The sequence below is a fragment of the Bolinopsis microptera genome, chromosome 7 (genome assembly GCF_026151205.1).
Source record: "Bolinopsis microptera isolate Bmic1 chromosome 7, MBARI_Bmic_1.0, whole genome shotgun sequence".
NCBI lineage: Eukaryota > Metazoa > Ctenophora > Tentaculata > Lobata > Bolinopsidae > Bolinopsis > Bolinopsis microptera.
In genome coordinates this window covers 7,685,548-7,708,546 of record NC_087078.1, presented here as the reverse complement: position 1 = coordinate 7,708,546, position 22,999 = coordinate 7,685,548, and the positions used below count along the sequence as shown (strand labels likewise).

At 36.8% G+C, this 22,999-nt stretch overlaps 3 protein-coding genes and 1 long non-coding RNA gene across 4 annotated transcripts; 2 read left to right on the top strand and 2 right to left on the bottom strand.

Annotated features, from left to right (window-relative positions):
- The first annotated feature begins 1,351 nt into the window (after window positions 1-1,351).
- LOC134818131 (cholesterol 24-hydroxylase-like) lies at window positions 1,352-6,473 on the top strand. The gene is made up of 13 exons (XM_063827563.1): window positions 1,352-1,482; window positions 1,995-2,118; window positions 2,392-2,560; window positions 2,720-2,790; window positions 2,916-3,005; window positions 3,146-3,341; window positions 3,486-3,608; window positions 3,802-3,973; window positions 4,210-4,282; window positions 4,691-4,863; window positions 5,015-5,117; window positions 5,337-5,409; window positions 5,854-6,473. Exons 1-13 carry the CDS (start codon window positions 1,440-1,442, stop codon window positions 5,989-5,991), a joined length of 1,548 nt encoding a protein of 515 aa, XP_063683633.1. The 5' UTR covers window positions 1,352-1,439; the 3' UTR covers window positions 5,992-6,473.
- Window positions 6,474-7,324: 851 nt separating this feature from the next.
- Window positions 7,325-11,577, bottom strand: LOC134818914 (uncharacterized). Its single transcript, XM_063828623.1, has 4 exons — window positions 11,399-11,577; window positions 9,665-9,795; window positions 8,730-8,874; window positions 7,325-7,580 (listed from the first exon to the last, which is right to left on the bottom strand). The coding sequence occupies exons 1-4, from the start codon at window positions 11,541-11,543 to the stop codon at window positions 7,453-7,455; spliced, it is 549 nt and encodes a 182-aa protein (XP_063684693.1). The 5' UTR covers window positions 11,544-11,577; the 3' UTR covers window positions 7,325-7,452.
- A 5,694-nt stretch (window positions 11,578-17,271) lies between these two features.
- LOC134818500 (ubiA prenyltransferase domain-containing protein 1-like) lies at window positions 17,272-19,304 on the top strand. Its single transcript, XM_063828084.1, has 4 exons — window positions 17,272-17,787; window positions 17,959-18,346; window positions 18,686-18,786; window positions 18,897-19,304. Exons 1-4 carry the CDS (start codon window positions 17,581-17,583, stop codon window positions 19,095-19,097), a joined length of 897 nt encoding a protein of 298 aa, XP_063684154.1. The 5' UTR covers window positions 17,272-17,580; the 3' UTR covers window positions 19,098-19,304.
- Window positions 19,305-19,705: 401 nt separating this feature from the next.
- Window positions 19,706-20,664, bottom strand: LOC134818432 (uncharacterized). The gene is made up of 2 exons (XR_010160650.1): window positions 20,189-20,664; window positions 19,706-20,060 (listed from the first exon to the last, which is right to left on the bottom strand). It is a non-coding gene; the product is annotated as an uncharacterized LOC134818432 (long non-coding RNA).
- Between the last annotated feature and the right edge of the window lie 2,335 nt (window positions 20,665-22,999).

The following is a 22,999-nucleotide window of genomic DNA, read 5'->3' as shown; positions in this document are numbered from 1 at the left end:
TTTCTTGCCATTACCATATTATGTGGTATGGTCACATCCAATTATTGGAGATCATAACCCAAACTAACAAACTCCCCTCACTGAATTCATTGAACTGAGGCGATCTTCCTGATTTAAATATTATAAATCATTAAATTATCATAAATCAGTTTGGAGGTAAGAAATAAATGGTGAGTGTTTATACTTTATTGTGGAATGTGGATGTTGCAATAGTCGGGCTCACAGACTGAGGAGGTATAAGAGAGGAAGGGTGTCAGTGTCATCAGCTCGTCAGCAATCAGATACATAACCGGGGATCAATATCATTGATGAAGCAGTCCCCCAGTTATCAAATAGGGAAAGTTCGAGCGGGTCAGAATAAGCACTAGCAGATTCACCTAATCCATTAGTAGTTTGATTAACTTGCAGGACCATTGTCCGTGTTGACAAAGCTATGCCTCCACAAAAGAGTCCACACGGACCTATCACAGCCCTAGCGTTGTAGCACGTGATAAACATTACCCAGTAGAAAGTGACTAGGATTGGGAAATCGTATGTCGTCAATATTAGGGGAGGTGCTGGGCGGTAGTCGTCAAAATGCCCTATTTACGCTGATACGCTGAAAGTATCAACTCAGTTATCAGACATTGGGTTTTCTTCAGTCTTGGGCTTAGTCTGGGGTATCTTAAAAACTAAACTCATATGTACTATTTCGACGACTTTATTTTCATAGGACTGACAGTAACCCTTAAAATTGCATTGCAACTTTTATCTCCAAACAACTGTGCAACTCCGAACATGAAATTTATAAACCTAAAATAAGTTAGTCAGATGCTAAATATACAGTTTGGGATAGTCTGGTTCAATGTTTGTTGTTAGCTGATTTTTCATTATATTCGATTGCAATATTCAACTTACAGGTATTTAAGGTTGACTACAACGAGTCGCAAAATATTCTAATCGCATCAATATTATTTCGTCTGCAATTAAACGAAATATTTACAACTCTTTTACCTTGAAAGTCAGCCATGGCATAAGTACCCCAGATATCTATAAAAAGAACCCACTTAAGTGTTTGAGTGCTTTGGAACTGTCCCAATTCTTATCGATGTAGTTACAAGCGCTACCCCTGTATCATAGTGTACTATATTAGTGAAGGCTTATATTTTAGTCCTTAGTGTATTTACCTTAAATGGAATTATTGTGGCGGGATAAATTAATTCCGCCGTAATTTTCCCAGTATTTAATAAACCCGCCATGGTATTCCCCAGTAAAGCAATTTAGTAGTTCATATCCTGGAGCTGTGCTCGACTCACAACTTTAGTTCCGATTTTTCCAACCAAATTTAAAATATCTAATTATAAACCTGATAAGCAGCTGATAAAGTCAGGGAGCAGTCCCAGCAGCTCGGTCAACACTGTTGATATTGTGCTGAAAGACGTAAGCAGATCGCATCCTTCATGATAACATGTATACTCGTGTTTCTCGCAGGCAACCTTTTAGGTTAGTTTTAATATTGTTTATACTTTACTATCTTATGTTAGTTTCGCTTTCGGTGCGTTTATAAAGGTGTGTTTATAAAGGTGCGTTTATAAAGGTGCGTTTATAAAGGTGCGTTTATTTCGGTGAGTTTATAAAGGTTATAATTTATAAATAACCTTATTGTTGATTATCTTATGAAAGAATGCCTTGCTTGAATGTGGTTTTTATCGGGCATAGATTTGGATAAATAACTCAAACGACTCAATAGTTTTACTTTCGACTTTTGCATTTACTAAATAGCAAACGTGAGCTCAAGCTACTGCTAGCCTGATGTTAAGAACATGTCCAACGCAATACCACCCTGTCTAGTTGTTGGTGCTCCAAAAGACAAGGCTGCAATGCAAATAGTCTCACATTTAGATTATGTCACAAACAAAAGCTATTTGTATAGATGCAGTTTTGGTACTTACACAAAAGCGGGGTGTGTGACGTGTGTGTGCGGGTTTGGTACTTACAATCTCACATATTCCCAGGGTCCTGGTGTGTGCTGACAGTAATATCGACAGTGTGCCTCATGGGAGCATTACTGCGGGTTGTTATTCCCGTCCTAATAATGGGCCGTAAACTTGCTCATCTCCCCGGACCTCAAGCTCCCAGGTAACAAAATAAACTTCAAGTTATTTTGGTTCATCATCCCATTTTATTGAACTTTTCTGCTTTGTATATACATTTTTCATGTCGGAGTTTGTATATGATCAACACAATTAACTAAAAGTTCTATTAATAACGTGCGTTCACATCACCACACGTTGCTAGACCTCTATTAACAGGACATTGTATTTACAAGTTAGCGATAACACCGTAGCGCACATTTCTTTAGCACTGGCTTCTATCAACAGGAACTCAACAAAATTCCATATCCCCCACCAGACTAATATCGGGACAGGGTGCCTACTTGAACAGGCTCTCCGCACGAGGATCCAACACAATGTTAATGGACGTGTGGATGGAGTGGGCTAAAAAGTACGGTCCTCTTTTCCACTACCGTCTTTACCATAAACATGTGATACCTATTGTATTTGGGGCTGATCCTATCAAGGTAGGTTGTAGGTGTGATGCTACATTTATTTTAGTTCGACATCACGAAACTTTTACGAAATTTAACTTTAACCTCCTGCAATTCCCATACGCTGCATACATTCTCTTCTTGAACTTCGGACACAATCTGAAATTTTCTTAACCAGCCCTCCCATTTCAGAAAGTATTACACGATGTTGATAACACCAGATACGTCTTTCAAAACGCTCTTAAGTTCTATCAAGGCTTAAGGTGAGGATTACAAACTTTGAATTATTAGCTTATTCACATTTTGCCGCAACAGATAAGCTAGAATTACTTACTACAAAAAGGGTGACGAATCAGGTTCATACATAGCTTTAATATTTACATTTCAGGATGATAGGAAATAAGGGAATGTTACTGACACCGTACAATGAAGATTGGAAGATCAAGAAGAAAATTCTAAGACAATTCTTGAACCCCAGGTCTGTTATAATTTCCTTAGATTTTTTTTGCTATAGCAAACGAACGGATTTTATTAATTGTTGATATTACCCACTCGCAAAATTAGGCATCGCTCGATCACATTCACTAAAAGATTTTATTAAATTTAAATTTATTTCAGACACATAGTAGAAAACGAGGGAACAATACTTCGAATAATAGACAGGTCGCTATCTAACGCTTCCAGAGGGACTCTTGGAACATGTGACACCACCTCTGGTGCGAAAGAGGAACGTGATTTGAAGGAGAGCACTGAGTTTGATGTAGATAACATTTTGGAACTGTTCCAAGCGATCACTTCTGATATCATGGGTGAAGTAAGTCGGATTGGTCAGCTTAATTTGCTTTTCAAAATTTCACGGTACGAGTAAAATTCGGAGGATTAAATTAGGTCACTCGTATTGAAAAGTTAGCAAGCTTCAACAGGTGGAATAAACTCAAGAAGTTTTGATATTTTTCAGTGCCTGTTCAACAAAGATTTCGGGTGTTCAGCAGAAGTAGAGACAGGCTGTTCTGATATTGCTAAAATGTACGCACAGATAGCAAAAGAAAGCTACTCTGTCTTAGCTGATCCTACCCGAAGAGTAAGTGTGTAAAAACTAGGGAACAGCTTTACAAATTAGCAATTATCCTCTGAACTTGATCAAGAGAACCTTTGCGAGCTCTCTAATGCTCATATATGAATCGCTGGATATTTAATCAGGGTCATAGTGTATCCTATAAATTGAAACTGACAGTAGGAATGTTTTTAAAATTTAAAAATAGCTTCTTTTGCAGCTCCCGTTCAGAAAATTAGCAGTAAAAAGGCAAACCTGCAAGAACATTCTTAAAGTGAGAAGAACAGCGAGGGGAATAATTGAGAAAGGGTCACCACTTACTGATAAATTCTTAGAGGCTTTCGACAATATTGAAGACGTAATCGATGACATCAACTCCATCCTATTTGCAGGTAAGATTGTTCTAGATTTGCTAGGTTTTATGATAGATTTGCAGCCAATAGTTCATTGAATTTCATTTTCCATAGAAATAAAATGAATATGTCGCCATATATTTGTAGACCAGTTATTATATATTCATTATTCAGTCTAGACTCTAACACTGGATTGAAAGGTCGGCACTTTAGCCAATTACCCTTAAAGATAATGTTGAATGGAATACTGATATTTATTTGGTTTCAATCAACAGGACAAGATACCACGTCCAACGCCCTTTTCTACGCGATATCCTGCATCGCTCACTATAGAGACGTTAATCGATGGTAAATGGATTACTGATTACAATGAAGAATTAAGTTGATAGTTTAGTAATAACGAATTATGAATTCTATACAATTTATTTCGATCTGCCATAAAATATTTAATTTGTTCAATTAAGCCGACTCATCTTTTTAAATCAATTTTTAGACTGTTTCCCTAGAAAATCTCTAAAAAGACCATAGTCACCATAGTGAAACCATACAATTAAAAGCGGTGATCGGATGATAGTCATCCGTGACTGTGAGTGAGCAATTGTAGAACAACCAATATAAGATTTTTTGTTATCCATATCAAGAGTATAAAAGCTCAAATTATCCCTAAGCCGAGCATAATATGCTTAAAGCATGTGTATTTATGTTCCGAAGAACACAAAAAGCGCAGCATACTATAATGTATCTTAATTAACTCAGGCTAAGGGAGGAGATCTCCGAAATTAGCAGCACAGCAACCTGGACCGAGATAAACCAGCTGCCCAGACTTGACGCTGTGATTAAAGAAACGTTACGCTTGTACCCTAGCGCTCCGTTAACCATGAGGACCCTTCACAAAGACCACGAGATCTGCGGATATACTGTCCCAAAAGGTAAGTGGTAAGGGTCCCATGCTGGGGTTATTATTTTTGCAGTATTTTTTAGTTTATAGGTAAATTACAAGAAGTTTATCAGGATTCACTGTTGCATAACCTTAAATAAACAGATAAACATCTTTATACTCAGTGTCATTCTCTCTCACAGGAAGTACGATGTGGTTGTCGCCTTACACGGCTGGCCGGAACCCGAAGATTTGGGACAAGGCTACCAGTTTCATTCCCCAACGCTTCATTAACCTAAACTTGAAGTAGGTTCACTTCTCAAATTATGGAATTGGAAATTTGATCAGACTGCTTAGTTAGACGTAAAATTAATATCAAAATAAATTATGGATTTTATCAATTGTGGAAGTTCTGAGATGACATGAATTCAATTATTTATAACTCTCAAAATCGTAGGAATATTTCAGTGCATTATTAATTCTACGTTATTAATAACAAGTATGAAGTAACGACGATCTTATCAGGGACATTCCTAAGTGCGATTACTTCCCGTTCATGGCTGGCCCTCACGAATGTAGTGGAAAGAACTTTGCACTGGTGAGAAATCTATATTCTAAGGATTTAAAACACTTTGGATTTGTGATGGAAACCGGTACTACCCTTACCGTGGTATTTCTATTTTTTAAGCCTCCTATTTGGGAAAATGAGCACTGTTCGACTTGACCAGATTTAGCCCGCTGGTCTAATAATTGAAGCACATCTTCTAGTATATTGTCTGATACTTCTAAAACTTCGCACACACCACTGACCTTGGTAGTATGGGCAAGGTTTCAGAGGTATCAGACAGGAAGTGACTCTATTATGTGGTTAATTGACTGGATTATTAATACAATGGAGGAAATTGTGTTAGAATTGACTGTTGTCCTTAGTCGTCTAGACATTTGGTTTTTATTATTCTCACGTGAACATCTCTATGACTATTATGAATTATCATGACTGATCATACTACTATAGTCCAATTACCATATTGTCTACTTTCAGATGGAGATAAAGCTTGTAATATTCCACATTTTGAAGAGATACACACTATCACTACCCGATAAAACCATCCCATATCCTAGACTGGCAGTTACCATGCACCCGGGAAGCAAGATTAAAATACGGTTTGAAAAGTTATAGCGAGTCTATTTAATTTGACAGCTTAGTGTTTAAATGCCTAATCGGCGATTTTAATTAATTTAATTATATCCCAAATTTTCCTGCGACGGTCAAGTGTAATAAGGGTTGCCGTCGTTCTGCCCCGGGACGCTCTAACATTGTATCCCAGAGCCTTGTGCCCCATTTGGGTTAGGATTATAATGGTTGGGGATAGGTGTGGGGTTAGGTTTGGAACAATGTATAAGAGCACTGGCCCACTGGGGCAGGACGTCGTGAACCATAGTAATTAGGGTCCCATTTCCATAGATTGCAATTTGAATTACGAGTGCGGATGTACTTTAGCTTCCTAAATATCATTTGTTTAGATATTGAGGTTTAAAACATACGTATTTTGCTTTCTTTGAATTTAATTTAAATTTACTTGTTAATCGAGGTTCGGTGGGGCTTATTTTTAAGAGTTTTTATTTGCTTTCTGAAGATTTGTTTTATGCGATTTTTTAGTCAAATACTGGTTTTCATTGCTTGTCTCCCAACTTACAACTCACAAGCTTTACACATTCATTAAGAAGAAATAAGTCACGTATATGCGTATAAGACTAACGTCATTACAAATATCTAATCATTCACCAGTCAACATTATGTCTTCTTTAACTTACAATTCATACAGTCTTTATAAATCCAAAAAGCATAAAATTCGCGTACATTCGTGACTAATACTATTATTAAAACACTCTTTCAATAGTTATTAGTAATAAATATTGAAAGAATTTGTTTCCACATCTTCAGATTCCTGCTAACATAGTTTACAATGTGTTTACCGTGTTTGGGTGCCCATCATATTTTACAGCTGGGGAAATATTTTCGAACGGTTCTATTTTAAAATAATTTATTGCTGTACTCTGTGAAATTTGAAAAGTATTTAATAAAAAATGGACAAAAAATGGACAATAACACACATAATTTGAGAACAATACGATCTGATGAATGAGAACGGGAGGGCGTGGCCTGGACACTGTCTAGCGGTGACCTTACTTAATGACACAACTACAATGCATTATGTAGTGCATTGTGGATAAGTATTGTGGGCAAATGTTGCGCTGGAGAATGAAGTCAGGAATAGTAATTATTAATTAAAAATTGTGGGATAATATCAGAATCCGAGGTGCATTCAATTGTTATGAGTGTTACCAATTTCCCTGGCGAACAAAACTTTGTCTTGGAAGTGGCACTATCACTTCTTTCTTAAATCTTCAAATAGCTCAGTGCAATCGCATGACGTAATGAACGGCAACAATTTGAAGATATGGTTATGGTATTATCATGCGGTACCAGTCTGTCTTCAATTTAAGTGCATAACAAAAAACCTTCGAATGAAAGTTAAATAACTTGAAACATTCACCTGTCACCTGAACAGCGACTGATTAATGCGAGTGTAAAAACTCTCTTCTCCTCTATTTTTTGAGTGAAACATCCTGTCCTTCCTTATCGAGTTACTTTGTTCCTGATCTTGGCTAGTTTAGTTGTTCTCAGAGTGCTGGAGGCACGTGGTGTGGGACTGGTCGGTGTTACTTGAACTTTCTCCAGTTCTTTTCTCTGTCGAGCTAAATTGACTGAAATGTGAAAGTTACAGACCCATGGGGCTAAACAAATATTGTATAAATCTTCGATACTATACAAATTCAAGCATCTTGAATTCAAATCAGATGTATGCGTGTTGCGTATGTGCTGACGTCCACCTCTATACTAAGTGAAGTTCCAACTCCCTTTTCCTTAGAAATTATATTATTACTAGGCCACCTAATGTTTATTAATGTTGATGTTTACTAATAATCGTATTTGACAGGCGTCTTCGACACGTGTTGAGATTTTACTTTAACATTGTTGGAGGTCTCAGGTCATACCATGAAAAAGGGCCGTACAGAATGACAGCTTGTTACAAAAACAGCTGACAAAGCTTGTTCGAGAAACAGTTGACAAAGTCACTACTAGTTTCCAACTTTCCAGGGTCCAGTGTAACAATTAGTGTTGTAATCGCAGTGGGCAAGGTTGTAGGGTATAGTTCTTTTCAAGATCCAGTCGGTGGTTCTTAGTTATCAGGGCCAAGTGTAGGTAAGTGATTACACTCTTGACTCTCTGTACTGCTGTCAATATTTTGAGTGAGTTGCAAACACTTGATTATAACACCAATGTACACTATAAAAGGCCTGTAAAACTAAAAGGCCTGTGAAAGGCCTGTGGAAGGCCTATTTATGAGATTCTACCAAGTAAGCTTGTCTGTAAAAGGCGTAATGGGTAATAAAAAAGTCTGAGAGGACCATCAAAAGCATTTTAAACTTCCTCTCCGTTGTTTTATCAGTAATGATATTCGAAGAAGTCTCTCTTTTCACTATGGTCTATGTTACTAAAGATCAGTGAAGATTACGGTTCTGAAGAAGATAACAGTTCCGAAGAAATGTTGAATACAATGGCTGGATCAAATCTAATTGTTCACAGTTTTAATTTCTCATAATTAATAATTCATTATAGATGTTCTTCGGAAAATAAGTCAAATTAGCATATGAATAGCCACAATAATTAGCATATGAGTAAGTCCACATCCTTTCTTATCATTAAAATATCGCACAAATATGAGTAAAACCGACCATTCCTATTATTACAGTAAATACAGCTATCATGGATCAGTTAACAATAACATCTACAAAAAGAAGACAAACTCCACACATAACAATCTTGTAACCGTGTAAAAGATGGTCCCTTACCTTTACGAGGTTCCTTGCGAGGCGGGCTCTGAAAGTTCTTAATAGAGAATCCTGGGAGGAGCATCTCGGTATTCTTGAGAAGTGATCTGTAGACTGTAACACTCAAAATACTTTCATCTTCCTCACCGTCCTTGGTGTCGTTCATCTGGTGGATAGGATTATTAGATTATAGTAATCTATATTAAAACGAAATATAGCAATACAAATCAAAATGAAATATATCATGGCCTTTTTCTCAGGTCCGTTAAACATTAACAATAATTGCCGCACTAATGCGACCACAAATGAATATTATCTGTAAGTATCTCGGTATGATATGTGATATGCGATTGCATTATATTCTGCTAATACAAGAACAAATAAATCTTATCTTCGACATCCTAATCTTTCAATCATAGAAGCAGAGCTCCATCGATATAAACTCTAAAGAGAAACGGTTCGAAAGCTGATGATTGATAGTAAACCGAGACGGTGCCGGGGTGGTTCTAATGACCAATTTTAATTTTTTACAAATATATAATAAAAATTGTAATAATCCCTCACAAGGGCACTGCACTCTTAATAGGAAAATTCCACTCTGTGTAGATCAGCAACTTTACGATGAAACCTCATCTGACAAATATCGCGAAAACTTTAAGTTTTGTATGCTCCAACGGCCAGAATGAATGACTCAATAAACAAAATTTTTAATCACAGCACAGGTAGTTGATCTGGCAAGTGGTAGTGGAACCAACTTTACAGGAAGGTAAATTATTAGTTTCTTATCACTCGTAAAAAGAACCTGAATTGAACATTAGACCTGGAGAATATCAAGTGAGTGATTTAAATTAAAGTTAAATTTTACCTAAGGATCTCAGGCTTAAGTGCTCATATACACTATATGCGGAGTGACAGCTGCTGATCGCCATTCACTCATTCAGTAAGTTACATTTTACCTCGTTAACAGCAAGCTCCTTCCCTCCAATAAGAGGTATTTTTTTCCTTTCTACTACCACATAGGTACCGGGAACTGTGAGGTATTTGGAAGCGTACGCTCGCTTGTGAAGTGGTAGGTTCTTCACTTGTCCTGCAGATAACTGTACGTGATTTGAGTGAAAGGTACTTGATTCGAGTGATACGGTCATGATTTTAGAGATAACATCACTGTCACGATTTGAGCGATATAACGTTTAAATTCAGTGACACATGAAATATTTAATCAAATAAATTAAAATCGATTAAAATCTATATACAAGCATTTAACAATTGCATTATCATTGTTTATTCTACAATTATGGTGGTATATTGGTGTTCACGGTTACACTTCGTTCCAATTCACTTCTTGTCTTAGCTAAGCGCATGGATATGATCTATATTCTATATTATTACTATTCACTACGCTGATACTATAGTTATTATACACTATATGCACTCTGACAACACATACCCACCACTTCATTAATCTCAACAGAGTATGTCCAATCAACGATCGCACATGTTTCATCGCACAACGTGTTTTTTCTTTTACATCATATCGATAGCTGAAACTTTTTGAAGAAATGACCATCTTCTTAATAGAAACATGTTGAGAGATAATAGCAAGCAATTTGTATATCAGACCAGGAAACTAGGATGCAATTCATGTGTTATTAATGTGTTATATTCAAGAGCATTTCAGCTGAACAATGCATCCCTATTTTATATAATGCTACTGTATATAATGCTGAAATAATAAACTACAGATAGTTATAGGTCGTCTAACAAAATATTCATGTTGGGAAACTTTTACTTACCTTACTCGGGATTATTATAACCGGGATAAAGTGGTGGGTTTTGGAAGATTCCGCCATATTTTTCCCGGTTAAAAATTTTACCAGTCATAAAAAAACCCGCCGACTCAGATTATGGGGTTCCAAGGGGGTGGTGATCATCATATTTTACCTGAAGTCTCATATGTGCTAGAGAAGACTTTTGAAGCAGTGGATGGAGGGCTGTAACTTTATTGGCGGTTGCTACCATAATTTCGTTATAAATATCACAATTTGGTTATAGAAATCAGATTTCAGGGTGGACCGTGATTCTCACTTTTCTTGCCCATGAAGTGAGTAAACTGTGCCACTATTTCATGGTCCACGGTGGATTGATTACTGGAGCAGTTGAAGATGCAAAGCCAAGACGTTCCCCAATACCAAGCGGTGGGCAGGAAATTAAGCTCCGGCTGACCTTCAGAGCAGTAGCCCCATTAGCGGACAAAATGAAAGTCTTGTTAAGACAACAATACAACTTCGAATTTGACGGTCAGCAGCAGGGGGATATCAATAATGATAATGGAGGGGACATTAGCGATAATGAGAATGAGAATACGCTTTAATGAAGATTTTACTTATTATTGCTATAGATTTATTTTCCTTTAAATACTAGACGTGTATTTTTTCTATTTCTGAGTAATATCAGTAACTGTAAAAGTAACAAAAACAGAAATTTCGGTTGAAAATTTGTTGACCTCTGAAAAAAAACTTGAAAGGTCGGCCACCGGTAAAAACATGACCGGGATAATTTGGCGGGTTTTGGGAAATTCCGCCATATTTTTCCCGGTTATTAATTTTCCCAGTCATAAATTAACCCGCTATAATATTCCCGAGTAAGGTAGTCTAAGTTCAACAAAGTTCCGACAGAATAAAAGCACAAACCAGACTCATCACACAGATCAATGCAGTCCAGATCACCGTCCGTTATATTGCACCGTGTTTTGATTTCCGAGAGGAGGTTTGCAACTCGACAGAGGGGGTTAAATATCACCCTCTCGTCTGCTCCGTGTCGCACTGTGATGTACATTTTACCTAGGAATATTTGAAAATATTAACGGCTAAAAAACTTAAACAGCAATGATCGTTTGCGCTGACGTTCCAGCAGATAAGGTATAACAATTTCAGGAATTGATCAAAGATAAGAAAAGAACTGTGTGATTGCTTTTAGGGACTATCAACTCTATAAACTTTAACACTTTTTATAACCCATACAATATTTCCGTTGAAAACGCTTACCTATCTAAGTGCTACCTATCTAAGTGCTACCTATCTGAGTGCTACCTATCTAAGTGCTACCTATCTAAGTGCTACCTATCTAAGTGCTACCTATCTAAGTGCTACCTATCTGAGTGCTACCTATCTAAGTGCTACCTATCTGAGTGCTACCTATCTAAGTGCTACCTATCTAAGTGCTACCTATCTAAGTGCTACCTATCTAAGTGCTATCTATCTAAGTGCTACCTATCTAAGTGCTACCTATCTAAGTGCTACCTATCTAAGTGCTACCTATCTAAGTGCTATCTATCTAAGTGCTACCTATCTGAGTGCTACCTATCTAAGTGCTACCTATCTAAGTGCTACCTATCTAAGTGCTACCTATCTAAGTGCTACCTATCTGAGAGCTATCTATCTAAGTGCTACCTATCTAAGTGCTACCTATCTAAGTGCTACCCATCTAAGTGCTACCTATCTAAGTGCTACCTATCTAAGTGCTACCTATCTAAGTGCTACCCATCTGAGTGCTACCTATCTAAGTGCTACCTATCTGAGTGCTACCTATCTAAGTGCTACCTATCTAAGTGCTACCTATCTAAGTGCTACCTATCTAAGTGCTACCTATCTAAGTGCTACCCATCTAAGTGCTACATATCTAAGTGCTATCTATCTGAGTGCTATCTATCTGAGTGCTACCTATCTAAGTGCTACCTATCTAAGTGCTACCTATCTAAGTGCTACCTATCTAAGTGCTACCTATCTAAGTGCTACCTATCTAAGTGCTACCTATCTGAGTGCTACCTATCTAAGTGCTACCTATCTAAGTGCTACCTATCTAAGTGCTACCTATCTAAGTGCTACCTATCTAAGTGGTACCTATCTAAGTGCTACCTATCTAAGTGCTACCTATCTAAGTGCTACCTATCTAAGTGCTACCTATCTAAGTGGTACCTATCTAAGTGCTACCTATCTAAGTGCTACCTATCTAAGTGCTACCTATCTAAGTGCTACCTATCTAAGTGCTACCTATCTAAGTGCTACCTATCTAAGTGCTACCTATCTAAGTGCTACCTATCTAAGTGCTACCTATCTAAGTGCTACCTATCTAAGTGCTACCTATCTGAGTGATATCTATCTAAGTGCTACCTATCTAAGTGCTACCTATCTGAGTGCTACCTATCTAAGTGCTACCTATCTGAGTGCTACCTATCTAAGTGCTACCTATATAAGTGCTACCTATCTAAGTGCTACCTATCTAAGTGCTACCTATCTAAGTGCTACCTATCTAAGTGCTACCTATCTGAGTGCTACCTATCTAAGTGCTACCTATCTAAGTGCTACCTATCTAAGTGCTACCTATCTAAGTGCTACCTATCTGAGTGCTACCTATCTAAGTGCTACCTATCTAAGTGCTACCTATCTAAGTGCTACCTATCTAAGTGCTACCTATCTAAGTGCTACCTATCTGAGTGCTACCTATCTGAGTGCTACCTATCTAAGTGCTACCTATCTAAGTGCTACCTATCTAAGTGCTATCTATCTGAGTGCTACCTATCTGAGTGCTACCTATCTGAGTGCTACCTATCTAAGTGCTACCTATCTGAGTGCTACCTATATAAGTGCTACCTATCTGAGTGCTACCTATCTAAGTGCTACCTATCTGAGTGCTACCTATCTAAGTGCTACCTATATAAGTGCTACCTATCTAAGTGCTACCTATCTGAGTGCTACCTATCTGAGTGCTATCTATCTAAGTGCTAAGGGATTAAAATTAGTTAGTTTGAAGGTCGATTTCGATGTCGGTTTAACCATTTTGACTGATAACCTAGTTAAAAAATATCTATGAACATTGAGCAAGGAGGAAGAAACAAGGATGTTCTGTCGAGAAATCAGAAATTAAATCATAAAGTAAACCTTATGCACTGAACTGCATCTGTATTGCAGCGCAAATAAATGGTTGAACAGCTATTGTTCTATGACCCATCAACGAGTAGACTGCAGGGGGTCAATTACATCAAGGCACGCACTATATTTCCACAGAAAGCACATCCAATTTGATACGTATCGAAGAGTTCTATAACTTGCTTGCTTGATTCTGCACTAAGTTGACGTGTATCGACCAAGATTGAATAGGGAATAGTTTAAGATCACTTTCAAGGCACCTCGGCAAAAACTACCCACGCTATTGTGTTTTTCACGGAAAAATAATACAGTAGCGTTTTTGAGTTTGTTATTCTCTTTCAAAAGTATTCTAAGTGATAAGTGCATATAATATTTTGATTCTGAATACACTGCAAAGGTTTGATCTCGATTAAATGCTACCTATCTAAGTGCTACCTATCTAAGTGCTACCTATCTAAGTGCTATCTATCTAAGTGCTATCTATCTAAGTGCTAAGGGATTAAAATTAGTTAGTTTGAAGGTCGATTTCGATGTCGGTTTAACCATTTTGACTGATAACCTAGTTAAAAAATATCTATGAACATTGAGCAAGGAGGAAGAAACAAGGATGTTCTGTCGAGAAATCAGAAATTAAATCATAAAGTAAACCTTATGCACTGAACTGCATCTGTATTGCAGCGCAAATAAATGGTTGAACAGCTATTGTTCTATGACCCATCAACGAGTAGACTGCAGGGGGTCAATTACATCAAGGCACGCACTATATTTCCACAGAAAGCACATCCAATTTGATACGTATCGAAGAGTTCTATAACTTGCTTGCTTGATTCTGCACTAAGTTGACGTGTATCGACCAAGATTGAATAGGGAATAGTTTAAGATCACTTTCAAGGCACCTCGGCAAAAACTACCCACGCTATTGTGTTTTTCACGGAAAAATAATACAGTAGCGTTTTTGAGTTTGTTATTCTCTTTCAAAAGTATTCTAAGTGATAAGTGCATATAATATTTTGATTCTGAATACACTGCAAAGGTTTGATCTCGATTCAAGGAGTTTGAAATAAGTTACTGCGATGCTTCATGACCCCCTCTGCCATGATTTACAACATTTTAAAGATTGATACAATGAAATTAACCCATCCGGACAGGTAAGCTCCGGCCGTTCACGTAGTGAGGTCGTCTAAAATTTGATGACATTAATTGAAGGTGTTGAGCGAATATATTATGTACAGGTAATCAGTACTCCTTAATATAACGGTAAATGTATGTAACAAATTCGCAGTATCTCAACAGTTCATCACAAAAATACGTGTTTAAAGTCACTCGATTTCATAGTAAAAATAGCCGAAATTAAATATACGTTCATATATACGCAATTAACATCAATCAACATCGATACCTTGTCAGCAACCACAGCCTGTACAATGATCTTCCCAAAGTCAGCTCCAAGATAACCCAACGAAGGCTCAGACTTGCAGGTCATGCTCACCGACATCCGGAGCTGACACTAAACAAACTGATCCTCTGGAAGCCGAGTCATGGGCATACTAACAGGGGGTGACCTTACTTAACACTACTATAGATAACCTAAAAGCAGATACTGGGCTGAAGTCAGTAGATGAGATAGCTAGACTGATGGGGGACAGAAAGCTAGTGTGGAGAACTGTTGTCAATGGATCTCGGGAACACTACCCGTCTTAAGTCAAGTCAAGTCATGTTATACAACATAGTTGTCAAGTTCTGCACGTTAAGGGATAATTACTATCATTTGCTGGCACCATAGTAGTAAAAATCAATACAATGTCTGCGTTTTTATGATGATACAATTAGCTACATGACACCATGCTGACTACCCACGATTGAAATATGGAATTGACTGGCCAAAATAGAAATACAGGGTGGGCCAAAAGTCAGTGTGCAAACGTTGGGTCTTATACCTCCGCCGTGTTTTATATTTGAGAGCTGTTGCTTTGCAGATGGCATACTGTACTTACTGGTTCGAGGATTCCGTCGTCAAAATTTGAAAATTCGAATATTTTAGACCACGCCCATTCAATATTAAAACACCTATATTGTTTTCTCTGAACATCCTGAACGCCTAATTTTTTCAGAGACGGTAGATTATCAAATGTTGCATATGATCTGAAAACATGAGGCAAAACGGATTAGAAATGACGAAGTTAACAAGCATTTTGTGTATCTCGTTAACAAAATTGACTGGGTGATTATGTGACACCGTGACACGACACCTTAATTGGGCACCCTTAACAATTCCCATAATGTTTAACGGGGTAGTTAACGGGGTCACCTTATCACGTGATTAGGTAAACCAATCACCTGATCACACGTAATGAATAAACTCGTTATGCTTCATATCTCGGTCATCTGAGAAGCTACAGTTCTAATTCTTTCAGGACAAACGTAATTCGAATGGCCAAACACAATTCAATAACATTTAGCTTGATCCGACTATCCAAACTATCAAATAAATGCGAAAATGAACCTCCATTTGAAAAAAATGAACGCGAATATTTTTCGAGTTGACAAATTCCTCGAACCAGTGGTGGTACTAAGTCATACCAGAAGGAAGTATTTCAATTGGGCACTCAGTGACTGAGCTATTAAGGCCAACGTTTGCACACTGACTTTTGGCCCACCCTGTACTATAAACCTAATCCAGTAATATAACCACGTCAGTTTCTACTTTCTACCATGCCAATAATTAATTTACACTTTATATTATGCCAATGTAACAAATGAAGGTTTTAATCCCGGAGCCAGGAACGAAACTCGTTAAACAGTAAACATTGGATTTCGGCTCTACACGATACAAGTTCAACGTTTTTGCATTCGAATAGTAGGAATCAAACACGACACAATATATTTAAATAACGTATGGACCTAAAATGGTTCCACAAACACGGCCACGGCCCGACGCATTCCTAATTAATAACTTGCTATGTTAATTTAAAGTACGATCATAGCGGCAAAAAAACGTGCTGCTTTTCCAACGCGACTAAAATGTAAAATGGTTTTGTCAAACTTCCATAAATTTGTTAAAGTCCGCGCGGCGCTTTATTAATATTGATTGATATTATGATAATTCATAGAAGTAACATTGAAAATTATTTTATTACATAATGTTCATTAAAAAATAATGAAAAAATAAAATAAATTGGTTTTAAATTATTAATTTTTAATCATAATTCAATACTAAAACCAAAAAACATAGTTTTAATCCACAGTATGTTGCTGCGCTGTGAGCCGCGCGCGATGCTATATTTTGAGCTAAATAAACAGGCTGTTATAATAATCGAGCGCTACCTGAAATTTTCTGTAGATTTTATAGTCCATGTGCCCATCTTTACGACTCGACGGTATGTGACCACATGCAGATGGTGTTAGATATGAGGACTACGAACCTTCAAATTCAATGGCAAAATAATAACTTGTTTTAAGGTGCTCTCAGTACTGTGTTAATACTATTCATTAAATGTATCTTGAATTTGATATCAGAGAGACTTTCAACTTTGGTGGTTTTTCGATGTTGGGAATACCACAATGAAAGGGAATTTTAATAGACAATATTGCAAATTATATTGTGTAATTGTATAAAATATGTTGCCAGATGAAAATTTAGTTGAAAGAGATTGGAAATGGCATCCATGAAACCAGAGGACATCTTGTTTTAGAAGTGATTTTATTGAAATTTGTCAAGAATGATCATTTATTCTGTTGTCCAGGAACATAGAAAAATTTGGATGGCATCTATGCTTACAATTTAACTGACTCTGTGGTCTGTGGGATTATTGTTAACGCCTTTCGTTACGCCACTGGCCGTAACTCTAATATAATGCAGAGTAACTTTAGTCAACCACTGGAGATCAGCAGCTTTCCGAAATCATCATTGATTTTATGTCTAATCCGATCTTTTTATTGCTAGAAAGATGGTGTCTGTCTCCAAAATTGGAAAATATATCAAAGCTACACGGCTTTTTTCACTACCATGTAGTCTATTTCCCGCTGCAGCAGGATATCTATTTGTTGAGGAGAAGAGCAACAGTTTAGCTATACTATTTTTTGTCTTTATAACTGTTGCTCTATTACATGTGGCATCCAACTTACTGAATACTTACTATGACTTTAAGTACAAGGTAGGAAAGGTTATTTGATTGATACATTGTTATCGATTTTTCAACTTAGCTTGCTTTGACACAATAAGTTCTTCAGGATTGTCCTTTTTAGGTCAATGGCTACATGGTCATTATTATTTCAATTGCAATATATATTTTCTTTTCATCGTTTACAAATTTGCAATTTTTCAGATAGATGATGCTGACCACTGCTATGATGAAACTTTGGTTAAGGAAATACTTCACGAAGATGAAGTTCTGAATGCAGCTTGGCTCTGTCTGGCATTTTCAATGCTATTTTTTGGCAGTGGAGTTTTCATCACCAAATCTGCTCACCTCATACCTTACGTCCTATTCTTCAAAGCAATATTCATTGGATTTAACTATTCAACTGGATTTAAGTTCAAGCACAACTGTCTTGGAGAGTTTTTTACATACATTACATTTGGACCAAGTATTGCTACGTTTGTGTACTCTTGTTTATCAGATGGGAAGTTTTCTTGGGAGCTGATTGTCGCCTCAAGTCCTCTTGGTATTGCTATCACTTCAATACTATACGCTAATAATGTCAGAGATTCAGGTGTGTAGTTTGAGTTAGCTTTAAAATGAATAGTTAACTTAATATTGCTGTAAATTTATTTATAAGTATGTGTTCCAATTGACCAACTTCTCCTCAAAATGTAATAGCTTTGTTGTTCCATTTGTTTGAGAAACTCACCGTAGATTTACTGACACCCCTAATTGTTTCGACTTGTCCCTGTTGAATAATTGCAAATAAAAGGGCACTTGAGGGGTTAAAGGACTTACACAATTCTAATTCACATTCCTGGGATGCCATCATCTTTAAATCCAAGCGCTGGTATGTTTCTACCAGCTTTACAATATTTCTGACGTTTTCAAAACTACAAATTTCCTCCAGGACATGATTTGAAGTGTGGTGTGAGAACAGTCGCAAATCAGCTTGGTCTCCAGAACTCTCTTAACCTATACTCACTCCTGCTTCTCATGCCATATGTTCAGGTACGAAATTTTCAAAAACAATTTTAACTTGATAATTTTACCAACTCTTCTACCTTAAAATTTTAACCTGAAAGTGTTATATTTTAATGTAGACAATTCTGTATTTCCAGGTGACGGGTTTTGCTATCCTGTACCAACATCTGGAGCTAACATTAATTTGGGTGCTAGTTCCAGTCACCCTCTACTGTGCTTATAATCCTCGTCGTTCTGGTGTTATGGACGGTGTTGGCGGCCTGTTTGATAAAACTCTGATTAATTTCCATCTGTTTGCATCATTTTACTTGGGTCTGCTTTATTATATTACCGGATAAATGTGTTGTATTTCATAGTAAATCTTTATTTTTTCATGCTCATTCACCATTAGGTTCATATTTGCGTTATTAATAATAGGATTGAATTGCTTTTAAATGGTTGCTGTTTGCCAAATTATCGCTGGTCGCTAGTTATTATTTATTATTTTTATTTTTAAGATTTGTTTTTAATCTTCCAATTTTATCCTTTTTTTCCATCTAATCAGTAATCTTTGTCTTATTGCTATTTGATAGTATTTGTTATTGTCGGAACGTGCGCTGCTAGCAACAGGCACGTAGCCAGGGGGGGGGGGGGGGGGGCTAGGGGGGCGGCAGCCCCCCCGGAAAAAATCGAACCCCAGAAAAAAGATAAGCCCCCTAGTCCCCATGGTCGCCTGGTAACTGGGCTGTGTTTATGACTGCAGTCAGTCAAAGATTTGAACTGTGGATTAGTAAATATATGTCATTAAATCCAAGCAAACATTCTAGAAGACTTCTATAATTATAGTCAATAGTGTCCCCTAGACCGTAGGAAATGTAAAAATCTTAAGACGATGATGTTACAACCTATTCCTGACCTTAATTGATACACAATAAAATGGAATGTTAATACAAAATAAAACTCGGAATTATAATAAATAAACTGAAATAGAAGGTGTTAATAAATTAACACTAGATATTATAATAATTCACTTACTCACTAACCTCCCTAGACCTGTACCCGATTCCCACTATAAACTAACTACTAACTAACTACTTACTAAAACTACTACACTAAAATATCACCAAATAATATCCGAACTAAAAGTCTTTACTTCCTACTAAAATATATTACTAAAACTATGTTTATACAAAATACACTTCTTCGTTACTATCTTCTTTCTTCTAGTTGACTACTACTTACACTCCTAGCTACTGTTTACTATATCTTCTTATCTTCGTTCCACACTCCACTACAATACTACACACACACACTAAAAACACCTGAAATATGATTCATAAGTAATACAATAAATATGAATCATTTACAACATAAGAAATATATAAACCTACAATTATCATCAATCAATATAAAAGAATAAACCTAAACTATAACCTACACTAGAACCTACCGGTGTTCTACTACACTATCCACGAAGGACTTCGCAGGCTGGTACACCTTCTACACAGCACTGTTACTCTAACACACCTTCTGTTACTCCTTCCTCGTTGGATCTCTTCTTTACCTCTTCTTCACCGTGACACCTTCTCACATTAGCTATAATATATATTTATAATACAAAGAATAATCTTAGAACTCATATATTATAACACTCATCCCAATTTTAAAATTTTTTTAAAAAAGCCCGAAAACCGATCCACCAAAATACAAAAAGAACTGTCGTGCACAACACGCCGCGCCGTTCTAAATTTCAAATTTTGCTAGTAATAAGCAAAATTTTCCTCTCACAAAGGAAAAAAGGTCTACTTAAAAAATCGTTTAAAATCCACGTCATTTTAAAACTTCCGTCTCAATCATCTGAATCAAAAATTATCAGATTTACAAAATTCAAAGTACCCCATAATACTGCAGAATTCTGCAAAATCATAACTTACGATTAAAATTGGCGTTTTCACCGAAACTCCCTTTTTAAAACATACCGTTTTTCTTGAGAAATTGCTGTGTTAGAATTTTACTAGAAAACTGATTAAACTGGAGCTAGGTCAATATTCCGAAGAATAAGCCGACAGTTTAGCAAAACCTCTCTTAGTTGAACTGGAAAAAAGCTTCCACCAACTGTAACAATCAAAATATAGGTTATTGCTCAACTGTTTCTAAAACTCAGTTTTCCAGTAAGATACAAACTAATCAACAGCTTTAACAATATTTTAACATGCACACTCGATATTTATATTTTATATGAATTGATCTATTTGTTAGCAGTGTTAAAATTGATACTGACAGGTACTGACTAACTGACAAGAAATTAACTGCGAAAAAAATAAAGTGATGTTAGGAGATAGGACTTTGGCACTGAAAATTTGTTGTTAATAGTTACCAGTTCGAGATCATATACTCGACCTGAAAGTTTAAAAAGTTTCCGTTCATGAAGATAGGGATCTGTAATTCGGGGTTAAAATTATAGGAAAATACGTAAATGAGGTTAACTTTACACAGTGAATGTATCCAATTTTCTTAGTTTAAAATACCCAACTTTCTAAAATTTTAAAATCTAACTGTTAGGAAACACTGCCACACTGCAGTTATCAACATCATAACAGGTGATGTTTGAAATATTACAAATTTCCCTGTCAAAACACTCGCTGTTAAACAGGTTACAAAATTGAAAATATTCATGAATATTAAAATAAGCGTTTAAATATGCACGTAAAAAGTATATAAAATTCCCGTTAAAAGTTGTAGTTTTGAACTACAATACAAAACTATAAATAAATTCTTGTAAAACAAATCTGTTAAAGTAATTATTAATAAAATGACACAAATTGGTAAATTACATTACACGTGTTGGTAATTAAAATGACATGAATGGTTCTTTGACACTCCTGAGTATAAGCTCAGGTCTTTGATCTTTTGATGGTTGACACTGCGAATTCTGGAACAGTCCTGTCTCTATTTCTTTCTGACGATCTTCTGCGTTGGGACCTTTTTTGGGACCTGTTTTGGTACTTCTTTCGTGACTGTGAGTTTGTCTTCTTTTGTACAAAGCAATCTTTCCACCTTTTTATCAGTTAGGTCGATTACTTGAGCCTCATCCTCACCATCAACGTGCACATTATAGCTGTTCTTGAGTGCACCTGTCGCCTTTCCTGCTCGACTGTCTATCAGCCCACATTTCCATTCTTCATTGTCTCCATCTCTGAATCTTATTGTGTCACCCTTTTTCAGTATGACTGCGTTTTTCTTTCCCGTTTGTTCTTTACTTGTCCATTTCGGTTGAGTCTCTTCTTCTTTGATTTCAACCGGAGGGGTAACCTCTTGTGGTATAGGTTTGATTTCCTCTACTTCAACTGAGGGGGTAGCCTCTTGTGGTAAGGGTGTGGTCTCCTCTTGTCGTACTGCTGTATCAACTTCGTCATTAATTGCTGAAGTAGATGTTGAATCTTCTTCTGAGTCTGAGTCTGAATAATACACAGTCTCGTAGAACCAGGTCGCTGTCTTTGTCGGGATTCTTTTCTCTCCCTCACTCTCATGAGAATCACGAGTCTTTGCCTTTGGGTGAGGTCTTTGCTCTTTCTCTGGTACATCATCAGTTTGTGAGCTCTGTTCATTTTGTACTATCCTGCAGGGGTTAACGCGGTTAAACGCTCTTCCGTTTATTGACACCACTAAATGCCCTGATGTAGTATCTAAAATGGGTTCCTCTCCTCCCATTGCATAAACTTTTTTCTGCCTCATGTCAATAACAAAACAAAAGTCATTCATCATTTGTCTTGATAGTAACAACGGTATTTCACTATTTACTACATAAGTCTTCAGAGTGAAGTTTCTTCCAAACATGTTTACTGGTAGTGTTACCAGTTGAGTAGATGTTACCCTATTTCCGTCTCCGAAGCGGAACGTTGTTTCACAATGTTCAGTCTTTATCTTTATAGCTTCTTCTGGTGATAACGATTCTTTATAGATCTTTAACCATTGCTTTCCACAGACAGTAGAACTTGCTCCTGTGTCCAACAGTGCTTTATTCACTGTTTCTTCGAGAAGAAATGTGCATCTTTCAGCTCTTTCTGGATGGGCTATTGCTGATTCCAGTTGTACTACCTTGGTTAAAAACGTCAATCTTTTACTGTCATCTTCTTTCTTTCTTTCTGGAGTGAACTTATTATAAGGACACCCGATTACTCGATGTTCAGGCGAGTCACATATTAGACAAGTTGTTTTCTTGAAATTCTCTGCCTTTTTCATAAGATGTTGTTGTTGGTAG

Excerpts from the sequence above, each read along its gene's own strand:
- LOC134818131 (XM_063827563.1), top strand. The coding sequence starts at position 1,440 with ATGATAACATGTATACTCGTGTTTCTCGCAGGCAACCTTTTAG. Across the intron at positions 2,561-2,719 it reads TTGGGGCTGATCCTATCAAG|AAAGTATTACACGATGTTGA; the intron begins GTAGGTTGTAGG and ends CTCCCATTTCAG. Across the intron at positions 5,410-5,853 it reads GTGGAAAGAACTTTGCACTG|ATGGAGATAAAGCTTGTAAT; the intron begins GTGAGAAATCTA and ends GTCTACTTTCAG.
- LOC134818914 (XM_063828623.1), bottom strand. The coding sequence starts at position 11,543 with ATGTACATCACAGTGCGACACGGAGCAGACGAGAGGGTGATATTTAAC. Across the intron at positions 9,796-11,398 it reads TGATCTGTGTGATGAGTCTG|GACAAGTGAAGAACCTACCA; the intron begins GTTTGTGCTTTT and ends AGTTATCTGCAG. Across the intron at positions 7,581-8,729 it reads TCGCAAGGAACCTCGTAAAG|TCAATTTAGCTCGACAGAGA; the intron begins GTAAGGGACCAT and ends TTCACATTTCAG.
- LOC134818500 (XM_063828084.1), top strand. The coding sequence starts at position 17,581 with ATGGTGTCTGTCTCCAAAATTGGAAAATATATCAAAGCTACACGGCTT. Across the intron at positions 17,788-17,958 it reads ACTATGACTTTAAGTACAAG|ATAGATGATGCTGACCACTG; the intron begins GTAGGAAAGGTT and ends GCAATTTTTCAG. Across the intron at positions 18,787-18,896 it reads TTCTCATGCCATATGTTCAG|GTGACGGGTTTTGCTATCCT; the intron begins GTACGAAATTTT and ends CTGTATTTCCAG.